We start from the raw sequence: 18,003 nt of genomic DNA, 5'->3' as shown, positions 1-18,003 counted from the left end.
CTTGTCATGACGCTGACTACCTGATGGATTGTGTCTAGGCTGCTCTGCCGGGATTCCGGGGGCGAGACTGAGGCGATGCTTCTCAATGAGACAGTACCACAATGGGTAATTGACATCACTGTGGATGTAAGTGTCCCCCACTCCCACTTCGCCCTTTGACTTTTCCCAGATTGTGACATTGAGGACTGTTGTAGACGGCACAGTCTTAAACTGTAACAAGTCACCTGTCATGGACTCCCACTGCTTTCCTGGAGTTCTCAAGTTGTAGATGCATTTGATAATTGTTTACATATCAGTTTTTATTTGTCGGGATTCAGTTATGATGATAATTCTATATGCTTATTCTAAGATTGGTGTTTGGGGGAAGTGCCCACCTCTTGCCATCCACCCTCCCCACCTTTCACCCGCCCTCCTCTCAGACCAGCACCTACTAGGAGGCTGACGCAGCCTTGGCTACTTTCTTCACCTACAGGAGCATATATTATGTGTGCATGTGCAAGTGTATAGCTCATTTTGTTCTGCACAAAATCTCAGAATGTTCTGCAACTTTTTATACTAAAAGTGTGTCTTGGACATCTGTTCATGCCTGTACTCAGTGGACTTTTCCCTTTAAATGCCAGCACCCTATTCTATTGTGTAAATGTAGATTCTTTATTGATGAGCCCCTTAGTAGTGGACTTGGGTTGTTTCGGATGTTTTCTGTTGCCAACAGCGCTGCAGTGAATGTCCTTGTACATTGTGTGCTTTTTAGGGTAAATTCCTAGAAGTGGAATTGCTGGATCAAAGGGTATGCATATTTTAAATTCTGATAGATAATGCCAAATTGCCCTTCACAAAGGCAGTTTACTTCTGAGCCCAGTGTGCGGATGTCCAGTTCCCACAGCCACACAACACTGGACACTTTAGCTCTGCTGTACGATAGGTGAATACTGTGTGATGACTTTGATGTGGAATTTATTTATTCATGGTGAGGTTAAGAGTCTTTTCATATTGGCCATTTGCATCTCCCCGTCGCCTGCCTGTGTTCTCTGCCGTCCCTCTAATGCGGTCATTCTCTGACTGACTTGGAGGTGATCTTCTGTTGCATAGTAACCTGACTCCTCTGTGCCTTCATTAAACTTTTACTTTGTTCAAGGTTCTTTCCCAGGCGGAAACCTAGTTTTTGTGTGATCACATTAAGTTATGGCTCTGGGTTCTTCCGTGTTTTGTTAGGTATTTCCTAATCCAGAATTGGGCTCTTTGTGCCTTCTCATTTTCCTGTCTGGCTCTGTAACCCGGTTTTATTCTTCTGTTTGGTGTGAGGGTAGACTCTGTGCCAGTGCAGCCTGCGGAGTCTGTCTTATCTGCTGATCTGAAAGGCTGTGTCAGTTCGTGCACTAAATTCCTGTAGACACTGCTCAGTCTGTTTCTAGACTTTCTTACGTCCTCTTGACTATTTTGTATATTCCTAAAGCCATATGAAAAGGGATTTAATCTCTTAAAGCTTTAGAAAATTTTTTTTCTACCCCAGATATACAACCCCAAGAACTTAAAGCCAATGTTACACCTGTGGCCTTCTCTGTCCAAGCTTCCCATAAACTACTGCTTCCTCTGAATGTAGAACTCATCTGGATGCATTACTGACCCTGTGGCATGGCTTATGCCCTGAGAAGGATGACCAGATGATGTCAGCCATCATTTGAGAATGGGTATTTTCTTCATGGTAGACCTCTCTCTCTGTCAGGGGGATGGCAGGAGAAGCCCCCACTGGTGATGGCCACCCACGCAGCAAGTGAAGGCTCTCGGGCTCTCTCAGCACGCTTAAGCTTCTGTTTGGGCTTTTAGTCGTCAGCCCCAATGTTTTGATTTACACAGCTTTAAAATTTTAGGTTTGTTTTCCTGTAATGCCTTGTATAATAATTTTAGAAAAGTCATGCCACAGAGCCTATTTTGGGCACAAATATTGCAAATAATTTGTCTTAATCTATTTTTACTATAAACTAAACATCATACTTGGTGATAGATTTTTCTCTTAAGGCACATTCAGTTGATAACTTACTATAAATTACATTAAGTCATTGTAAAAATAGCTACTTGTAAATCTTGTTTTTCTATTGACAGCATTTTAGTTTTATCAGCTAATAGAAAGTATTATACCTCTTCAACTTTTAATATTTCAGAAAAATATGCCCAAATTCAACAAAATTCCTTTCTACCTCCAACCTCATGCATCTTCAGGAGCAAAAACTTTAAAAAAGTAAGTAACTATTGCTTCCTTATCCCAGTCACTGCAGATGCCTCTGTGCCTATGGTCGCTTCATAACAAGGGAGACAGGGTAGATCGGAGGCTGGTTATTATGGACCTAGTCTCATGCCAAAATTTAGCTTAGCCCATAATTGCTGATGATGCCTTTGTAGTCTCAGCACTTGGAGGCAGAGGCAGGAGGCCAGCCGAGGCAATATAGTAAGCTCCAGCCCAGCCGAGACCAAGCCAGCCGTATGTAGTGGCTCACACCTGTAATCCCAGCCCTTAGGAGGCTGCGGAGGAGGATCAGTTCAAGGCCATGGGAGACTGTCTCTAAACCACACAATTCCATTTAGGACAAACCTGTGTGTAGTAGCTGCTTTTACAGATACTTAGGGAGGAATGAGAATGGGAAAATAACCAGCTTCTGAGCAGAGCTTTCCAGGAGGTTTCTAGAAGGAATCCCCTGAACACATACAGATGGGTGAACTGCCAAAGACACAATTCCCAAGCAGAAGCAACCTCAAGATACCAAAAATGGGTATGGGGGTGCATGTTCCCACTCGGGGTGGAGTAGGAACACATGACAGGTTAGATAAGGGTTTCATGACTGATTGTATGCCAGGTCGCAGAGCATGGGCACCATGACATACCACCAGAAATTCCTGATAGGTAGATGTGGCTCCAAGAGAGGCTCACGGCAGAGAGGTTGAGGTCTAGCAAGGAATTGTAAACCATGATGAGCGTGTGTGTGCTAGCGCAGCCAGCAGGACTGCGAGCTCACACAGAGGAACCAGTTCCCACTGGCCAATCAAGACACTTCAGGAGTGACCTCCCCGCGGCTAAATGTTCTGTTCCATCTGTACCTCTGCCTGCGTGCACACGTGCACACACTGGATCACTTTATAGCAAGATGCAGACATCACTTCGAGTAGACTTAATGACTGAACTTCAGGCTCCGTGAAGAGTTTAAACCTTGCTGAGAGGTTTGATGACTGATTCATACCAGAGATGAGGGCTTAGTAAAAAGGGCTTCCGGTTGTGTAATTTACGACAAGCCAGCTGCTGGGTTTGTGGTCTGGAACAGGCTGTAGCTTAGTGTCTAGCCTGGGGTGTTTGTTGTTTGCTTCTAGTTGAAGGCACAGCAGTGGGAAGTAACACTGAGCCCTGGGTAGTTAATTGGTGGGTCTACCCAGGGCTGCCCTCGCTGCAGGCAGTACTTGGAGTAAAATGCAGGTAGCCATTGTGTGTGCATGAGCCCTAGAGGGCACCATAGGATTCTCTGACGCCTCTCAAATGGATCAAGACCATGACTGAAAACATATATTGACTTTAGATGTCTGTGTGACTTTTGTTGTTGACACAATGAAAAATAGTAAGACTTTTCGTGATGTCAAAACATGTCATTGTCTTTTCTAGAGACAGACTCTCTGCCAGTGACATGCTGCAGGTCCGGAAGGTGATGGAGCATGTCTATGAGAAGATCATCAGCCTGGACAATGAGTCTCAGACCACCAGCTCTTCTAATAACGAAAAGCCAGAGCAGGAGAAGGAAGAGGATATTGCTGTGTTGGCAGAGGAGAAAATTGAACTTCTATGCCAGGACCAGGTGAGTGGACCTGAGGAGCATAACTTCATCTCCCTGCAGAGACAACCAGAAAGTCCAATACCGCCTGCTACATTCTTAGGCTGTTGGCCTCCAGGGGTTCTGAAGAGCCTGTCCCTCCCCGCTGTGTCTCCCGGAAAAGTCCTTCAGCACACTTGATGCCCACGTTTGTAGTGTGCCTGGCTACCAGAGGCAGTGTCATCTTGATTTGCAGGGTGGTATCTGTCATGTTAAAGAATTTGGGGTGGAGGTGGGTGGAGAAGAGATGGAATTAGAAGCAAGAAGTCCTGGGTGTCGCAGGGCTGAGCCGGTGCTGCTGGTGGATCCAGACACAGTGGCGAGCAAGCTCGGCCTGGCAGAGTCCCTGCTTAAGGATGCCTTTAGCTGTTAGCGACCTTAATGTTTTCAATGCACTTTGGTTATTCAGGTTTTGGACCCAAACATGGACCTTCGAACAGTAAAGCACTTCATATGGAAGAGTGGTGGAGACCTCACACTCCATTACCGTCAGAAGTCCACGTGAAGAGTGGGCCGTGCTCCTGGGTTATTCATCAACCTTCCTCTGTGGCCCCGAGTAGTCCTAGGAAGCCCGCCAAGCCCTACTGGGAGCAGGAGCTCCGCCGGCCGATTTGATGACGTGACTAATCGAGATGTAATATAGAAGCAGGCTCCATGCATAGGTTAAGGTGTCCCCAGGGATCAGTGCAAGGACAGACGAGCCCCAGGCACTGTCCTTCGAGATGTACAGAGAACCTGCAACAGGCCAGTGCAGAGTTGGCTCCTTGAAGGACCCACCTGTCTCTTAGCACTTGGTAGAGAACATCAGCGGGGCCATCTGTCAGCGCGTTTCAGTTTCAAACCCATGAGTTCTGCAGCTTTTCTAAGTACATTCCACTCATGCAGTACCTATGAAGGCTTTTTCCAAATTTGTCATTACAGAGAACAAAAGTTGTTTTCATCATCATGTAAGAGTTATTTCTAATGGGAACCGTCACTGCTGCGCAGTTCAAGAGCCAGCCCATTTCAGGAGAAATGGCCATGTTGGGCTACTTTTGAAATACGAATCTCAGCTATGCTCCGTAGGAAGACCTGCCACTCCAAGGCTAGGGCACAGTACTCGGACTTGCAGGCAGCAGCCTGTGTAGTGAAGTACTGCCCCAGTCACCTGGCCGCACAACAGCCCAAGCAGCTGTGGCCATTCTTTTTTCTCCAGTGCCCAGTCTTCCTCACAGGCAGAGCCAGCGGGAGCCACAGCTTCTTGCCCTGGGAGAGCAGCATGGCACTGTCAAAACTAAGGCCATGCTGAAGTTTCAGTTTCATTCAAATGCTACCTAGAGTTTATGTTATTAGAGTAAAGAGATCTCACAGTGAGTTGGTTTGATATTTCTATCGTGGTCCATGTTTGTTTTTCCAGTTTTATATGCGGGCTTTTGTTATACCTGCGTCCAGATCTTTCCTCTGTCTTTCTAACAATCAAAAGCTTTCATAGACTCACTTGGATCTTGTACAGAATATTAACTTATTGGGGATAAACACTTCGACTTTGGCAGAAAATTCTTTGGATTCTTCCCAAGGCCATTCTTGTTCAGATAGATCAGTGGTCCCATCCACCCCACTCCAGAAGACGAGCCTTGAACAAAGCCAGAAGCACAAGTGCCTTCAGGGGCAGTTTATCCCAGTCCAGTGGCCTCCCTACCACGTGTGGCCTGTCCCCCACAGGAGCAGGGACTGGGGAGGGCTCGCTTTTCTACATCTTCACCGGCTTGGCTGGGGGCAGCCGATGGGTCCAGGTCTGTTCCTTACAAGTTGAGGCATTGATCGGCACAACTGCAGAACAGGGTCCCCTTACTGCTAACTGTGGAGCACAGACATGCCATGGCTTCCACACCTTCAAGTGAGAAAGACATTTCCCAGGCGTTAAAGTGTTCTCCCTCAGAGCAACTGACGGCCTTTTTACCGAACTCCTTTTTGTCTGTTAGACACAACAGTACACTCGGGGTGTGTGGTTTTAGTGACTTTCATGAACTAAATCAAGGGATAGCCCTCAGCAATGTTTGTAGGAAGGGCCTCTGCACTAAGGCTTTTACTGGTTATGGCCCAGCACTGAGCCGTGAGCAGCTGTGGCCCTGCGGTGGATTTTACCTCCCAGCATGGTTGTACTTTCTTTTCCCCTCTAGTCAAAATAAGTAATAAGTTTCCAGAAAATTGGACAGTCTGCAATGCCGAAAGGGTCAGAGTCTGTATTTCAGGTTGTTTAGAATAAAGCTTTAGTTAAAATACTTCAGTGTCTGACAAATTTATTTTCCACTTGTCGTTTTCCTTCACCGCAGACTACGGGGAAACACCTAGGCTTCAGATTTGAAACATCCTCAGCATCCATCTTAACCTGCTGATGGGGTCTCTCAGGGAACAGAACCTTCCAGTTAGGGCAACCAGGGGTCAGAGCGCCCAGCTGCAGAGCTAAGGTGAGGTGGCCCCAGAGCAGCCCTGTGGCGGTGACCCTGTTGTGTGCCCACATTCCTGGCACTCACCAAGAGGCCCTGGGATGCCTCCCTCATAGGCCTGGCTATAAATGTATTCCGAGTGCTTGGGGCTTAGTGTTTGCCCATCTGGGACCTGCTCACTGCATTGTTGGGCTGGTGCTTCCGAGCACAGTGCCCTGTATGTAGAGTTACATGCGGTCTGTGGCCACAGATGGGAAACGACCAAAGGCCGCTTACAGTGATGATACAGAGACCGGAGCTGCAGAGGACATGCCTGGCACCACCTGTAGAAAACCAGCAGAGCCCACAACCTCCCCTAGCCTTAGCCTCTAAACTCAAGGCACCTGGAGTTTTCGGGACAGTTTCCCTCATGCTAAGGACAGACAGAAGGCCTGTACCCACTCTCACTTGGTCTCTGTAGCAAAGAGGTAGAGGGGTTTCCATGAGCCATCAGACCTGGCTGAATACCTTCTGCACTCAGGCAGTTGTCCGTATGTGGGGCCTGGTAGGAGGGGTCACGGGACACCACAGCTAGAGTGTGTGCCCTCCTGTGGGGAGGGGAAGGTGTCACCAGCACAGGTAGATCCCTGAGAAGGGCCTTTTCCAACTTGAGAAGAAAGTATCCAAGTATACACCTCTCTCCTCCAGCGTAAGGATTAGAATGGGAAGGGAGGGCCCTGGGACTTGGAGTCCCACCTCAGTACGGGGTGGGGGGCTGCTGGAAGACATAGCCTCTCTTGTCCCTCATCTTCACACTCATTCAAGATCAGGCCTTGCTGCCTCTCCCTACCCATGAGGCTTCAATGCTGTTGTTCCCAGCCTCCCTGCCCCTTCAGTCCAGGACCAAGTACAGGGGTAAAGCCCATGCCTCTGGGAGCTACACAGATAAGCTAAGCAACACCAAAGGTCACGGGACCCTTCTCACAGCCCAGGCTGTGGTTCTGAGGCGACCCCCTCGGTCTCTGTGTCTGCTGGCTCCTCAGTTTGTGCCTCCAGCAGCTCTGCAGACAGCCCATCTGGTGAGGACGCAGAGGTGAGTCCGTCAGGGAGAGTCAGCTGGGGCAGGTGGTCCTGGGCCTGGGCACCGGGACTGTCCGGGAAGGAGATCTCAAACTCGGAACCTGACCATGTGGCTTCCCCTGAAACAGAGTGGGGCCGAGGAGGCCCAAGCTCAGCGATCACTCCCCTGCAGTCAGGCTGTGGTGGAGGTTAGAAGCCAAGCATGTAAACCCCTAACCCACCTTTGAATCTCAGGGCAGCCCTCCCCAAACCCAGGGTTTCTCGGGGCGTCACTGAAGGTCACTCACCACCCCGCTCATGCGAACTGCTACTGGAACCCATGTCCTCTGGTCCTGAGGCCGAGAGAGCTGTGGGGGTCAGCACTGCAGAGGATGACAGGCTGGGGCACACACTGGTGTTGCTGCTGTCCAGGAGAGACATCCCCGACACATCCAGGAAGCCTGGGGAAGAGAGCAGCTCAGTTCTCTGGGAATCTGGGAGCCTGTCTCCCCCTGCCATGTTCCCAGAACACCTAACTTAACTAACCAATACCCTCCACCAAACCCCATGGAGGCTGTCCCTGAGGGGCAAAAGAGTTGAACATCGTGGGGTAGCACCATGGCAATGGGCCCAGACCCCCCTTCTCTGCCTCTGTCTGTCTACCCTTGACTTGATGACACAGGTTAGCAGGTACTGAGGAAAGTTGGGGCACTGCTACACAGTGTAACCCTGAGCCTGCAGCCTACTTCAGCACCAGGGCTCCAGGTGCCTCAGTCTCCCCCGAGCCCGTCCCATACCTGGGTCCATGACCCGCTGCACTGGAGGTGGAGGCTGAAGGGGGATCTCCATGGAACGTGGGCATCCCCCAAAGTCAGCAGCACCATGGCTAGAACTCTCAGGACCAAGGAGCTGCCCTTCCGTGAAGCCACCAGGGACCTGTGGCAGGGCCTAGAGATGCCAGGAAGAAATTGGGAGTTAAGACAGTGCCAATAAAAACTCAATATAGAAACAGGTGTCCAGGGCTGAAGAGATGGCTCAGAGGTTAAGAGCATTGCCTGCTCTTCCAAAGGTCCTGAGTTCAATTCCCAGCAACCACATGGTGGCTCACAACCATTTGTAATGGGGTCTGGTGCAGGCATACACACAGACAGAATATTGTATACATAATAAATAAATAAATATTTAAAGAAAAAAAAAGAAACAGGTGTCCAAACAGGTGCGGCCCACTCCAGCCCCACCCCGACCCTACCCCGGCCCCACCCTGGCACCATAAAAATCACCCTGGGTTTCTGTGAGTGGTGGGGTCAGGCCAGATCCTCCCTGCAACAGACACACTGAGAAAGGTTTCTGACACTCAGGGGGGTATCCACAAATACCTGGGAATACTCCCTGAGCCTCACTTGAATCCAGGTACATGGGGACCATGCATTCTAATGTGTCCGCCACTGTCCTGGCTGTCCCTCCCTCACTGCAGCACAAGGTTCTGTCCATTTCAGGGTCTCGATTTCCCACTCACAAAATGACCACCAGGGCCTCATCTCTCCTCCCAGGGCAACTGAGTCAAAAGTGTGCCTCCCTGAACCCATTCTACTGCATACCGGGGCAGACGGGCCTCCTCCAGGCCCAAGGGGAGGCTGCCCCAGAAACTCCTCCCATCCCTGCCATGACAGGTGCTCCCCACATACCTCTGTGTAGTCACTGTGCCTGGAACCCAACTCTGGGCTGGAAGAGTCTTGAAGGATGGGCCATGGTGGTGGGGTACCAAGAGGCAAGTCACTAGGTTGTGGCGTATTAGCTGCTGGAGTACCAGATGATGAGGTCCCGGCTGGCTTCTTGTAGTGGCCGGAGGGCTGTGTTGGGATTCGGTGTAGATACCCATAACCGATACCACACCCCAGACTATGGAAGACCGGAGACATTCAATCAGGACTGTCCACGACACAGCCCTCCCTACCTATACCACCCCCACCCACAACCATGTCTGAGCAAGGACACTCCTGGGCAGGGATGAACCTCAGGACTCTGGGGTGCAGCTCCATCTCCTCCAAGGGATGCCAGAAGCCCAAGCCCACTGGACCAGCCCACCCATCAAGCCCTGTAGCCCTGTGACCCCAGGAAGTACCTGCCCTCTCCACCCCAGGCTGCATTGGGAGTCACAGTCACCTCCCGGCAGGAGTCGGACTCAGAATTATACACCATCAGCTTCAGGGACTTCCCCTCATGGGATTCAATGAGTGAAAAGAAGTCTTCAGACTAGGAGAAACACAGTGTCTGAGGGCTGCTCCAGCGCTGGCCTGGAAGCCTCAAATGAGACACCTATGCACAACACATCTGTCCACGACCCTTCAGGGGGCCTGGAAACAGACGCCACGGGTTCCTTACCTCCTGCAGAATCTGGTCAGAGCCAACCACATAGTCTGTGTAGGGACACAGGCCAGCCAGGGCAGCAGGTGAAGAGGGCTCCACGTCCTGAGGTAAGAAAGAAAAACTAAGACTCACGGCTGAGCAGAGAGAAGAGGCAGGGGGCTGTCTCTCTAGGAAGGAGTACCCTTGTCCTCTGTTGCCAAGCACAGCCTCAAGCGAGACCTCCTTCTTTACAGGGCCCACTTCTCTGCCTCCCCCAGGTTCACAGTCTAGCCAGCAGAGGGCAGCACCTGCCTGCAGTCCAAAATCTGACCTGCGGCTGCACTGCCGCACCAGTCACAGGCCAGTGCCTGGGAAAACGCTACGGAGCCAACCACAGCTGCGTAGTGAGACCCTGTTTCAGAAAACTTAAAGAAAGCCAGGGGCGAGGGAGATGGTTTGTGGGTGGAGTGTAAGCATGAGATCCAGGTTTGATCGCTGGCAGCCTTGAGAAAGCCAGGGGGCAGCGCTCGGCAGTAGGTTAAGGAAGGAACCCATCTCGAAAGGTACTGCGTGCAAGAAAAGATGCTGGCGTGACACCGGGCTGCCACGCTTGTACATACACAGCAGGTAAAGGTACGTGCCACAGAGCCTGGCGCCCTGAGCTCAGTTGCCTTGTTGCCGTGTTGCAGACAGAGGCTGGAAACACAAGGACTAAGAAAGTGGCTCCTTCCTTCCTAGGAGAGTTCCTAGGAGCTCGGGTGTCCAGCCCATGGCCACATGTGGCCCAGGACAGCTATTAATGCAGTCCAACCCAAAGTCAGAAACTACTAAAACCATTGGGGGGTGGGGGGTGGAGCAATCAGTAAAGCACTGGCTTCACCTGAGTTCAAGCCCCAGCATCCAGGTGGTGGCGGGAGGCAGATCCCAGGGATTCACAGGCCAGGAGTGTGGTCTAGCTGCTGAGCTCAGGCCAATGAGAGAGACACTACCTCAAAGGAGGTGAACAAGATTCCCAGGGATGAACCCAAGATTGTCTTTTTGCCTCCATGTGCACACACAAATAAGCATGCATGTATCCATGTGCACATACATCCATATATATGTGTGTGTGTGTGTGTGTGTGTGTGTGTGTGTGTGTATGATTGGCTAGCGAGCCAGTTTAGTGTAAAGAATGTCAAGCTGGAGCTGAGTTCTGCCCTCAGGAGCCCATGTGGCGGAAGAAGTGTTGTCCTTACCTCCACGTGTACCAGGGCACACATGTACCCACACAAAATAAATGTAAATATTTGTGAATAAAACAAAGCACTAAGTATGAGCTGTTTTGTAAATGGGCTGTGGCTTGGTAGCGTGAGCTTCGTAGATGACAAAAGCATGCTCTCTGTAACACCACAAAAGGAAGAGACACGCTCTCAAAACCCACATGTCAAAAGCCGGGCACCCCTGAACACGTGACCCAGAACAGGTGGCCATCCCAAGCCAGAAGCTGGAGCCCTGCTGCGGCCCCACTACTCCTAAGGAGTGCCCAGGTGGCTGCTTTACCGGCCCATTTCCTGCACGGCTACGTCTTTGCAGACAGACTGCAAAGATGCCCCCAGAGAAATCATGGGAGGCAGCTAGAACCCCAACCAGCAAACCTTCCATCAGGGCACTCCCTCCGCCAACCTAGGAGACTGAAGCACACAGGTGCCAGGTGTGCGTGTGTGTCTGTCACCTAACGCTAACATCTGGGGCAGCTGTTATTGAGGTTGGCTCACGTGGCTGCTATACAGCAACAGGTCACAGAAACTACCACATGGTCTGTACCTATCCACCCGGAGCAACCATCAGCTCACTCTGACCCACCCTTCAAGAGAAACCATGGCATGGGGCTGCACAGACAGCTCAGAGGTTAAGGGCACTGGCTGCTCTGGCAGGGGACCCAAGTTTGAGTCCCAGGACCCACATGGCAGCTCACAACCATTGGTAATTTCAACCCCAGGGGACCAAGGGTCCTCTTCTGACTTCCAGAGGCATTGCACACACGTGGCGCACAGACCAGAGACAATACATGCAGACAAAACGCCCATATACACAAAATAATAAAACAAAATTTAAAAGAAAGAAACTAAGGTTCAGAGTTAAGAATGCCCAGAGGTGCTAGGTGTGGTGGCGGCGCACACTTAATCTGGCACTCGGGCGAGCAAGGCTGAGGGGTCTGTGCAGGTTTGTGGCCAGCCCAGTCTATACATTCCAGGCCAGTAAGGGCTACACAGTGAGACCCTGTTCTGAAACAAAATGGAACCAGAATGCCGAAGGTCACACAGCTAACAGAAGCAACGTTCATCTGTCCTCTGAAGTCACTGGGGCAAAGTCATATCCCAGGGCACTGCCCTCTGCTCCCTGCCCCACCCACCGGCCCTGGCCAGCCTGCCCCTGCATGCCCCAGCCCTGCCCAGTCCCATGCCCTGCCGGTACTCACCAGCACATGCCACACGTGCTCGCTGGCCCTGCGGAAGCTGCAGAAGCGCACACTGGCTCCCAGCAGGCCCTGGCCACCCCACATGTTGCTGGGCACCACCTCCACCTCGCGCACCTTCATGGTCTTCATGTTGAATACCTCCAATTTCACCGGCTTCTCCACATTGGCCTTCAGCAGGGCCTTCAGTGTGTCATTCTCCTTGTTCTGCATGGGCCAGGAGGAGTTGGCTCAGTCTGAGGCCCCGCACCCCTCGGGCAGGTCAGGGCCAGAGAGGCGTGGAGGGCTTGCTTGAACAATACTGGGCCCAGCTTCACGGGCTAGGATTGGGCCTACAGCCACTGTAGCCATCACTACCCAGCTCCAGGCACCCCAAGTCCTACCAAGCCTCGTTCTCTAAGCCTGCCAGAAAGCACAACAAAGCCAGCCAAAGGCCTCTTAGGCCTTGAAAGACAGTCTTCTTAGGGCTGGTGGCCACCTCCAGAAGTCCCTCTGGCCCTCGAGACCACCCAGGAAGAAAAGGGAGGAAGAAGCAGGCTGGGCATCCTGTGGGGACAGGGAGAAGTGGGGACCCTCACCAGCCTCGAGTGTCCAATGGTGATGATGAAGTCGAAGTAGGGTTCCAGGCCTGCCTGCTGGGCTGGCGAGTTCTCCTGTACCTGTCACAGGGCAGAAGCAAGTCACGCCCAGCCCCGACTCTCGCAGGTTCCAGAAGCCCTGCACCAGGGAAAAGAACTCAGGCCTGCACAGCTTCTCTGGCCATTGCCAGGGCTCCCCTCAGGGCTCCCCTCAGGGCTCCCCTCAGCTCCCGCTCACTACCTCCTCAGACATAAGATTCTGAGGAAAATGACGTCTCCTAACTGTGATATACACATGATTCTAGAAAAGACTCCCACCGCCCTGGGAGTAAGGGACACCCGGAAACACGGCGTCCCACCCAAAAACTGGGCTGCAACTGGCCAGGAGGTCAGAGGGATTGGCCAGGAGAGCCCAGACATGCAGTTGAAATGCTGTCAGGCCCTGCTGGTCCCTGAGTGGCCAGCCTCACTCCCGTCCAGCAGGCAAGGACAGCCTGATGGAAGGAAGGAAAGCAGATCCCAGGCTCGGACCAGCCTCTACATGAGTTCAGCTCCACCCACCACACAGTTCTGCTCCAGGAGTTCCCCACCCCTTTGGGTGCTCCCTGCCTGTCTCAACTACCAGCTCACTACTGTCTCCAAAGAACAGCCAGTACAGCCAGCTCCCCATCTCAAGCTGTACTGGGCCACAAAACAAGCACCGTCATAGGCATAACAAGCATCATGCCTTGCTCAATGCAGCCTTTGTCCCCAGGTCCTGAATCCTAAAGATGCTCCAAGGCCATTGGCTCAAGCCTTTTGCTAGGAACACTTGATTACTTCTTGGGCCAGGCATCAGCCAGGCCCCAAGGTGACAGTTCAGGTGACAAGGCACAGGACTCATGTGACCTCAGATCCTTGGTGCTTCCATTGGATTCCCCAGGATGAAGGGGAACTTCCCAGGAACCTGATAAGAACACAGTACCTGAGGTGTCTCTAGTTCAAGGCCAGTTGCGCCCTGGCATGGCAACCCCCTCCTAACGGCAGCAACCAGCCGAGTCCCTGAGTGCCACCTCCTGGAGCTGCCACAGCTGCCAATGGGAGTAAGCCCATGTTGGTTGCTGGCCCATCCCAAGAGCAAGCTGTCCCTGGCCTGTTTAGGGACTTCAAGTCCTGCTCCATCCTTCTGGGGGTCCCTACTTCTGAGATCTGCCCTCTGTCCCTCTTAGAACAGCGGTTCTCAACGTTCCTAACGCCATGACCCTTTAATACAGTTCCTCACGTTGCGCTGACCCCAGCCATAGCATTATTTCCATTGCTACACAGAACTGGAATTTCACTACTGTTATGAATCGGAATGTGAGTATCTGTTTTCTTTTTTTTTTTTTAGAACTGGCCAATTCCAAGGATCGTTTCTTTTTTTTTTTTTAGATTTATTTATTTATTATGTATACATTGTTCAGCCTCCACATATGCCTGCAGGCCAGAAGAGGACACCAGATCTCATTACAGATGGTTGTGAGCCACCATGTGGTTGCTGGGAATTGAACTCAGGACCTCTGGAAGAGCAGTCAGTGCTCTTAACCTCTGAGCCATCTCTCCAGCCCCGAGTATCTGTTTTCTGATGCTCTCAGGAGACCCCTGTAAAAGGGTCGTTCAACCCATGCAAGGGTCATGACCTGCAGGTTGTGAACCACTGCTTTTGAGGCTTTGGAAGACCACGGGACTAGAATATATTGGAGGGTGGGGGTCCCCCCAAAGCAGGGCCACTTCCAAACCACCCCAACTCCCTCGGGTAAGGCCACTTTGCTCCTAAGAGGCAAGTGCCACCGTCTATCACACGATGTGAGCTACCCATCACGGTTAATGGGGCCTGGCAGCCCCGGTGTCCCTGCCCATCTATGATCTCCACCCACTCAGGCCTGTGGATCTGTCCGCTACACTGTCTACACTGCCCATTAGAGCTCCAACCGCTGAAATAATCTAGGCTGTTGCCCATCTTAACCCATGCCTGCAAAACCCGCTGCCCTTCCACCCTGCTCTCCCTGTCACCTCCCAGTGCGCCCCTGCCCCGCGCCCCGCGCCCACCTACAGCATGCTCAGCCTTTCCTAACCCCACACCTGACCTCCCAACCAAGGACCCTATGGAATGAACTGGGAAAGACTCTCGACAGGAGTTGGGTGTCAAGTATCCCAGATGCCAACGTCTCCTGTGCTTTAAGCAGTCTGTAGGCTGTTATATATAAATAAACGGCAGTCAGACGGTGCCTATATATAAATAAAGGCAGTCGCACGTCTTTAATCCCAGCACTCAGGAGACAGAGGCAGGCAGATCTCTGTGAGTTCAAGGTCAGCCTGGTCTACAGAGCAAGTTCCAGGACAGCCAGGGGTGTTACACAGAGAAACCTTGTCTCAAATATATATATATATGTGTGTGTGTGTGTGTGTGTGTGTGTGTGTATGTATATTATTTTATATTATATAGTTTGTATGCATATATATATACACATACATACATACATACATAGGGGGTGATAGGGGACTGGTAAGGTGACTCAGCAGATGAAGACACTTGATACCAAATCTGCCACCCATATGGTGGTCAGAGAGAACCAATATACATGACACTTCACACATGCATACATACACATACAAATACAAGTGAAAAAAAGCCCTTTAAAAAGTGTGTGTGTTTGTGTAGGTAAAGTCATCCTCCACTTAAAATCTTCTGATAGGAGCTAGAAAGATGGCTCAGTGGTCAAGAGTACTTGTTGCTCTTGTAGAAGACCTGGGTTCAGTTCCCAGCAACCACAAGGTGGTTTACAACCATCCACGACTCCAATTCCAGGGCACCAAGCACCCCTATCTGGCCCCTGTGGGTACCAGGCACATACACACACTCTTACACATAAAAATGAAAATAAAATATGAAACAGTAACAAATATCTCCAAATAAAGTACCAAGTCTCAGGACCTGGGGAAGGGACTTGGCGGCATCCCCAGCATCCAGGAGTTCAGTACTCGGGGACTTAGCTCGGGGGCATCCCCAGCATCCAGGAGGCCTAGGCTGGATCCCCCACACTGCAAAACCAAAAGCTCTCCAAGTCTTCAGGACAACATGGAAGGCCCTGCACGCCTGGCCTCATCTTCCACACTCCCCTGACGGTAGCCACACCACACTGCACACCAGCCAGCTTCCCTGCACACCAGCCAGCTTCCCTGCACACCAGCCAGCTTCGGCATGATTTCTCTTGCACCCTTGCAGAATCCGCCACCTGCCCCCTGCTGCTCTCCCCTCCACTCTTTACTTTCAAACGTTGAGCAGACATCTTTCCCATCGGGTACCACTCTTCATCCCCTTAACCTGAGCTATTTTTCTTGCTAGCATTTACCATGTAGCACATGTTTATTTGTATGTTTAAGATCTGTGTGCATGTGTGCATAAGCACATGCCTGTACACCCATGTGTGCAGATGCCAGGTGTATGTGGATGCCTATGGAAGCCAGAAGAGGACTCTGGATACCCTAGAGCTGTAGCTATGACAGATGTGAACAACACAGTGTAGTTACTTTTGCTTGTGCAAACACACAATGCCAGGAACTGAACCTGGGTTGTCCAGAAGGCAAGTGTTCTTAACTCTGAGTCATCTCTTCAGCCTACTGTGTATGTTTCCGAGATAAGAGTCTTCACGTATAACACAGACTGTCCTCACACGTGAAGTCCTCCTGCCTTTACCTCTAAATACCAGTACAGCAGATGTGAGCCCCGCATCCCATTACACAGAGTTCTTTATGGCCTTCCTTCTCTACAACTTGGCTTCCAATAGAAGTGCTCTGTCTCCTGTGTTTCCTCTAGTGCCTGAAGTTCTGCCTGCCACAGAGCATATATTCAAAAGCATACCGTCTATAGCTAGGTATACGTCTATAGCTAGGTATACCGGTACTCAGGTGGAGGCAAGAGGACCAGGAGTTCAAGGCCATCCTTGGCTACAAGAGGTCCCTTATCCAAAACAAACAAAGAGACTGGAGAGACAGGTCAGCAGTTAAAGAGTTGAAGGTTCAGTTCCCAGCATACATGGTGGGCAGCTCCCAAATGCCTGTAACTCTAACTTGTACAGGCACCCTCCTCACTCGTGTGCATGTGTGTGTGCGCACGTGTACACACACACACACACACACAACTCTGTGAAGGGTTCTCATCCTCTGACCTATCAACCTGTCCCCCTTCCACAAGCACCCCCCCTTGCCTTCCCTGGCACCCACAACCTCACCACCCATACCCCTTGTGCAAATATGCTTTAAAACACTCCTGGCTGGATGCATTCCAATGTGTGCCAATCCCCAAGCACAAATCTTGTCTCTTCCGGTCTGCGAAGCCACCGTGGCTTTCCTGCTAGGAACCACTTCTTAGCCTTGATGCTAGCCTTTCTTTGACATAGACCAGAGAAGCACAGTGGCCCAGGAGGCAGAGGCAGGTGGATCTCAGGTTCCATCCAGGCCAGCCTGGTCTACATAGCAAGTTCTAAACCAGTCAGGGCTACATAGAGAAACCATCGCTAAATAAATAAATAAATAGATAGATAGATAAATAAATAAATAAATAAAATGTAAAAGAGGCAGAGAAAGGAAGGCTAATGAGAGTTGGAGATCAGCTTGAGCTACAATGCCTGCCTGATGGCAGGCAGGCAGACAGGTTGACCAACAGCCAGGCACCAACCTGATAAACATGCCTGCCTTCACACAGCTGTGCATCTATCCACTTTTCAAGGAAGAAGAGTGGGGGAGCTGGGGTTCAAAGCCCTTCCTATCCCCAACACCATATTCCCCCACATCTTTTACCAACCAGGCTATAAACCACTTTGTTTCTACTTCCCAGAAGCCTGTTCGCTTGTACCTCCCTGCAAGTGACACGTAAGGCCTCCCCCAAGTCTCGGGGTGTTTCACTATGGGGTCCCAGTGCCTGACTCCAGTCATTCTGGCCACCTCACCCTCCTGCAGTCTTCCCGAAGCCCTCGCGCTCCTCCGGCCCCTTGCACTGCGCCTCCCAGAAGAGGCCTCGGGTCTCGGGCGCACTGAGCCTTCTCAAGCTGGCAGGGAGGTCACCGCGGGACCCCGGAGCTGTGCAACCCTTCCCGATGCCACCCCGACTCAGCGGCTCACCCCGTGCAAGTGGAAGCCCTCGCCGCCCGCCGGCTGCTCCGTGCTCGCCCCTAGCCCCATGGCTGCCCTCTCTCTCCGCTGCGTGGCTTGATCACTTGGGGCAGGCCACGCCCTCCCGGATGTCACAGCTCTTAGCAACAGGCCGGCTGCCAGGTTACCAAGGACGCGCGCGC

The 18,003-nt window shown here is 51.5% G+C and overlaps 2 protein-coding genes across 5 annotated transcripts in view; one reads left to right on the top strand and one right to left on the bottom strand.

The window, feature by feature from the left end:
- Positions 1-6,109, top strand: part of Wdr48 (WD repeat domain 48) — a 33,149-nt gene extending 27,040 nt beyond the window's left edge. For 2 of the 3 annotated variants that reach the window (XM_048423642.3, XM_085689041.2), the window contains 4 exons: positions 39-126; positions 2,160-2,236; positions 3,644-3,833; positions 4,258-6,109. In XM_048423642.3, the coding sequence (XP_048279599.1) occupies positions 39-126; positions 2,160-2,236; positions 3,644-3,833; positions 4,258-4,353 (451 nt within the window). In that variant the 3' untranslated portion in view covers positions 4,354-6,109. Of the gene's footprint in view, positions 1-38; positions 127-2,159; positions 2,237-3,643; positions 3,834-4,257 lie in introns of those variants that run through there. The other variant, XM_085689042.2, reaches the window with a different exon arrangement.
- Position 6,110: 1 nt separating this feature from the next.
- On the bottom strand, positions 6,111-17,947 carry Gorasp1 (golgi reassembly stacking protein 1). 2 transcript variants are annotated; one of them, XM_048423643.3, is made up of 9 exons: positions 17,831-17,947; positions 12,692-12,772; positions 12,117-12,320; positions 9,695-9,781; positions 9,435-9,565; positions 8,998-9,211; positions 8,110-8,260; positions 7,621-7,773; positions 6,111-7,452 (listed from the first exon to the last, which is right to left on the bottom strand). In XM_048423643.3, the coding sequence occupies exons 1-9, from the start codon at positions 17,888-17,890 to the stop codon at positions 7,235-7,237; spliced, it is 1,299 nt and encodes a 432-aa protein (XP_048279600.2). In that variant the 5' UTR covers positions 17,891-17,947; the 3' UTR covers positions 6,111-7,234. The 2 variants fall into 2 exon arrangements, with proteins under 2 accessions (XP_048279600.2, XP_085545170.2); XM_085689044.2 differs by lacking the exon at positions 17,831-17,947 and adding an exon at positions 13,419-13,589.
- Positions 17,948-18,003: the final 56 nt, after the last annotated feature.

This window comes from Myodes glareolus, chromosome 4 (genome assembly GCF_982192425.1).
Source record: "Myodes glareolus chromosome 4, mMyoGla1.1, whole genome shotgun sequence".
NCBI lineage: Eukaryota > Metazoa > Chordata > Mammalia > Rodentia > Cricetidae > Myodes > Myodes glareolus.
Note: the sequence above shows the minus strand (reverse complement) of the source record. Positions and strands in the feature narration are given on the sequence as shown.

Coding starts and splice junctions, on each gene's coding strand:
- Gorasp1 (XM_085689044.2), bottom strand. CDS start 13,574: ATGAGTCCTGTGCCTTGTCACCTGAACTGTCACCTTGGGGCCTGGCTG. Junction 12,773..13,418: donor CAAAGGCTGCATTGAGCAAG/GCATGATGCTTG, acceptor GCCCTGTGACAG/GTACAGGAGAACTCGCCAGC. Junction 7,774..8,109: donor GCAGCGGGTCATGGACCCAG/GTATGGGACGGG, acceptor TCTCTTCCCCAG/GCTTCCTGGATGTGTCGGGG.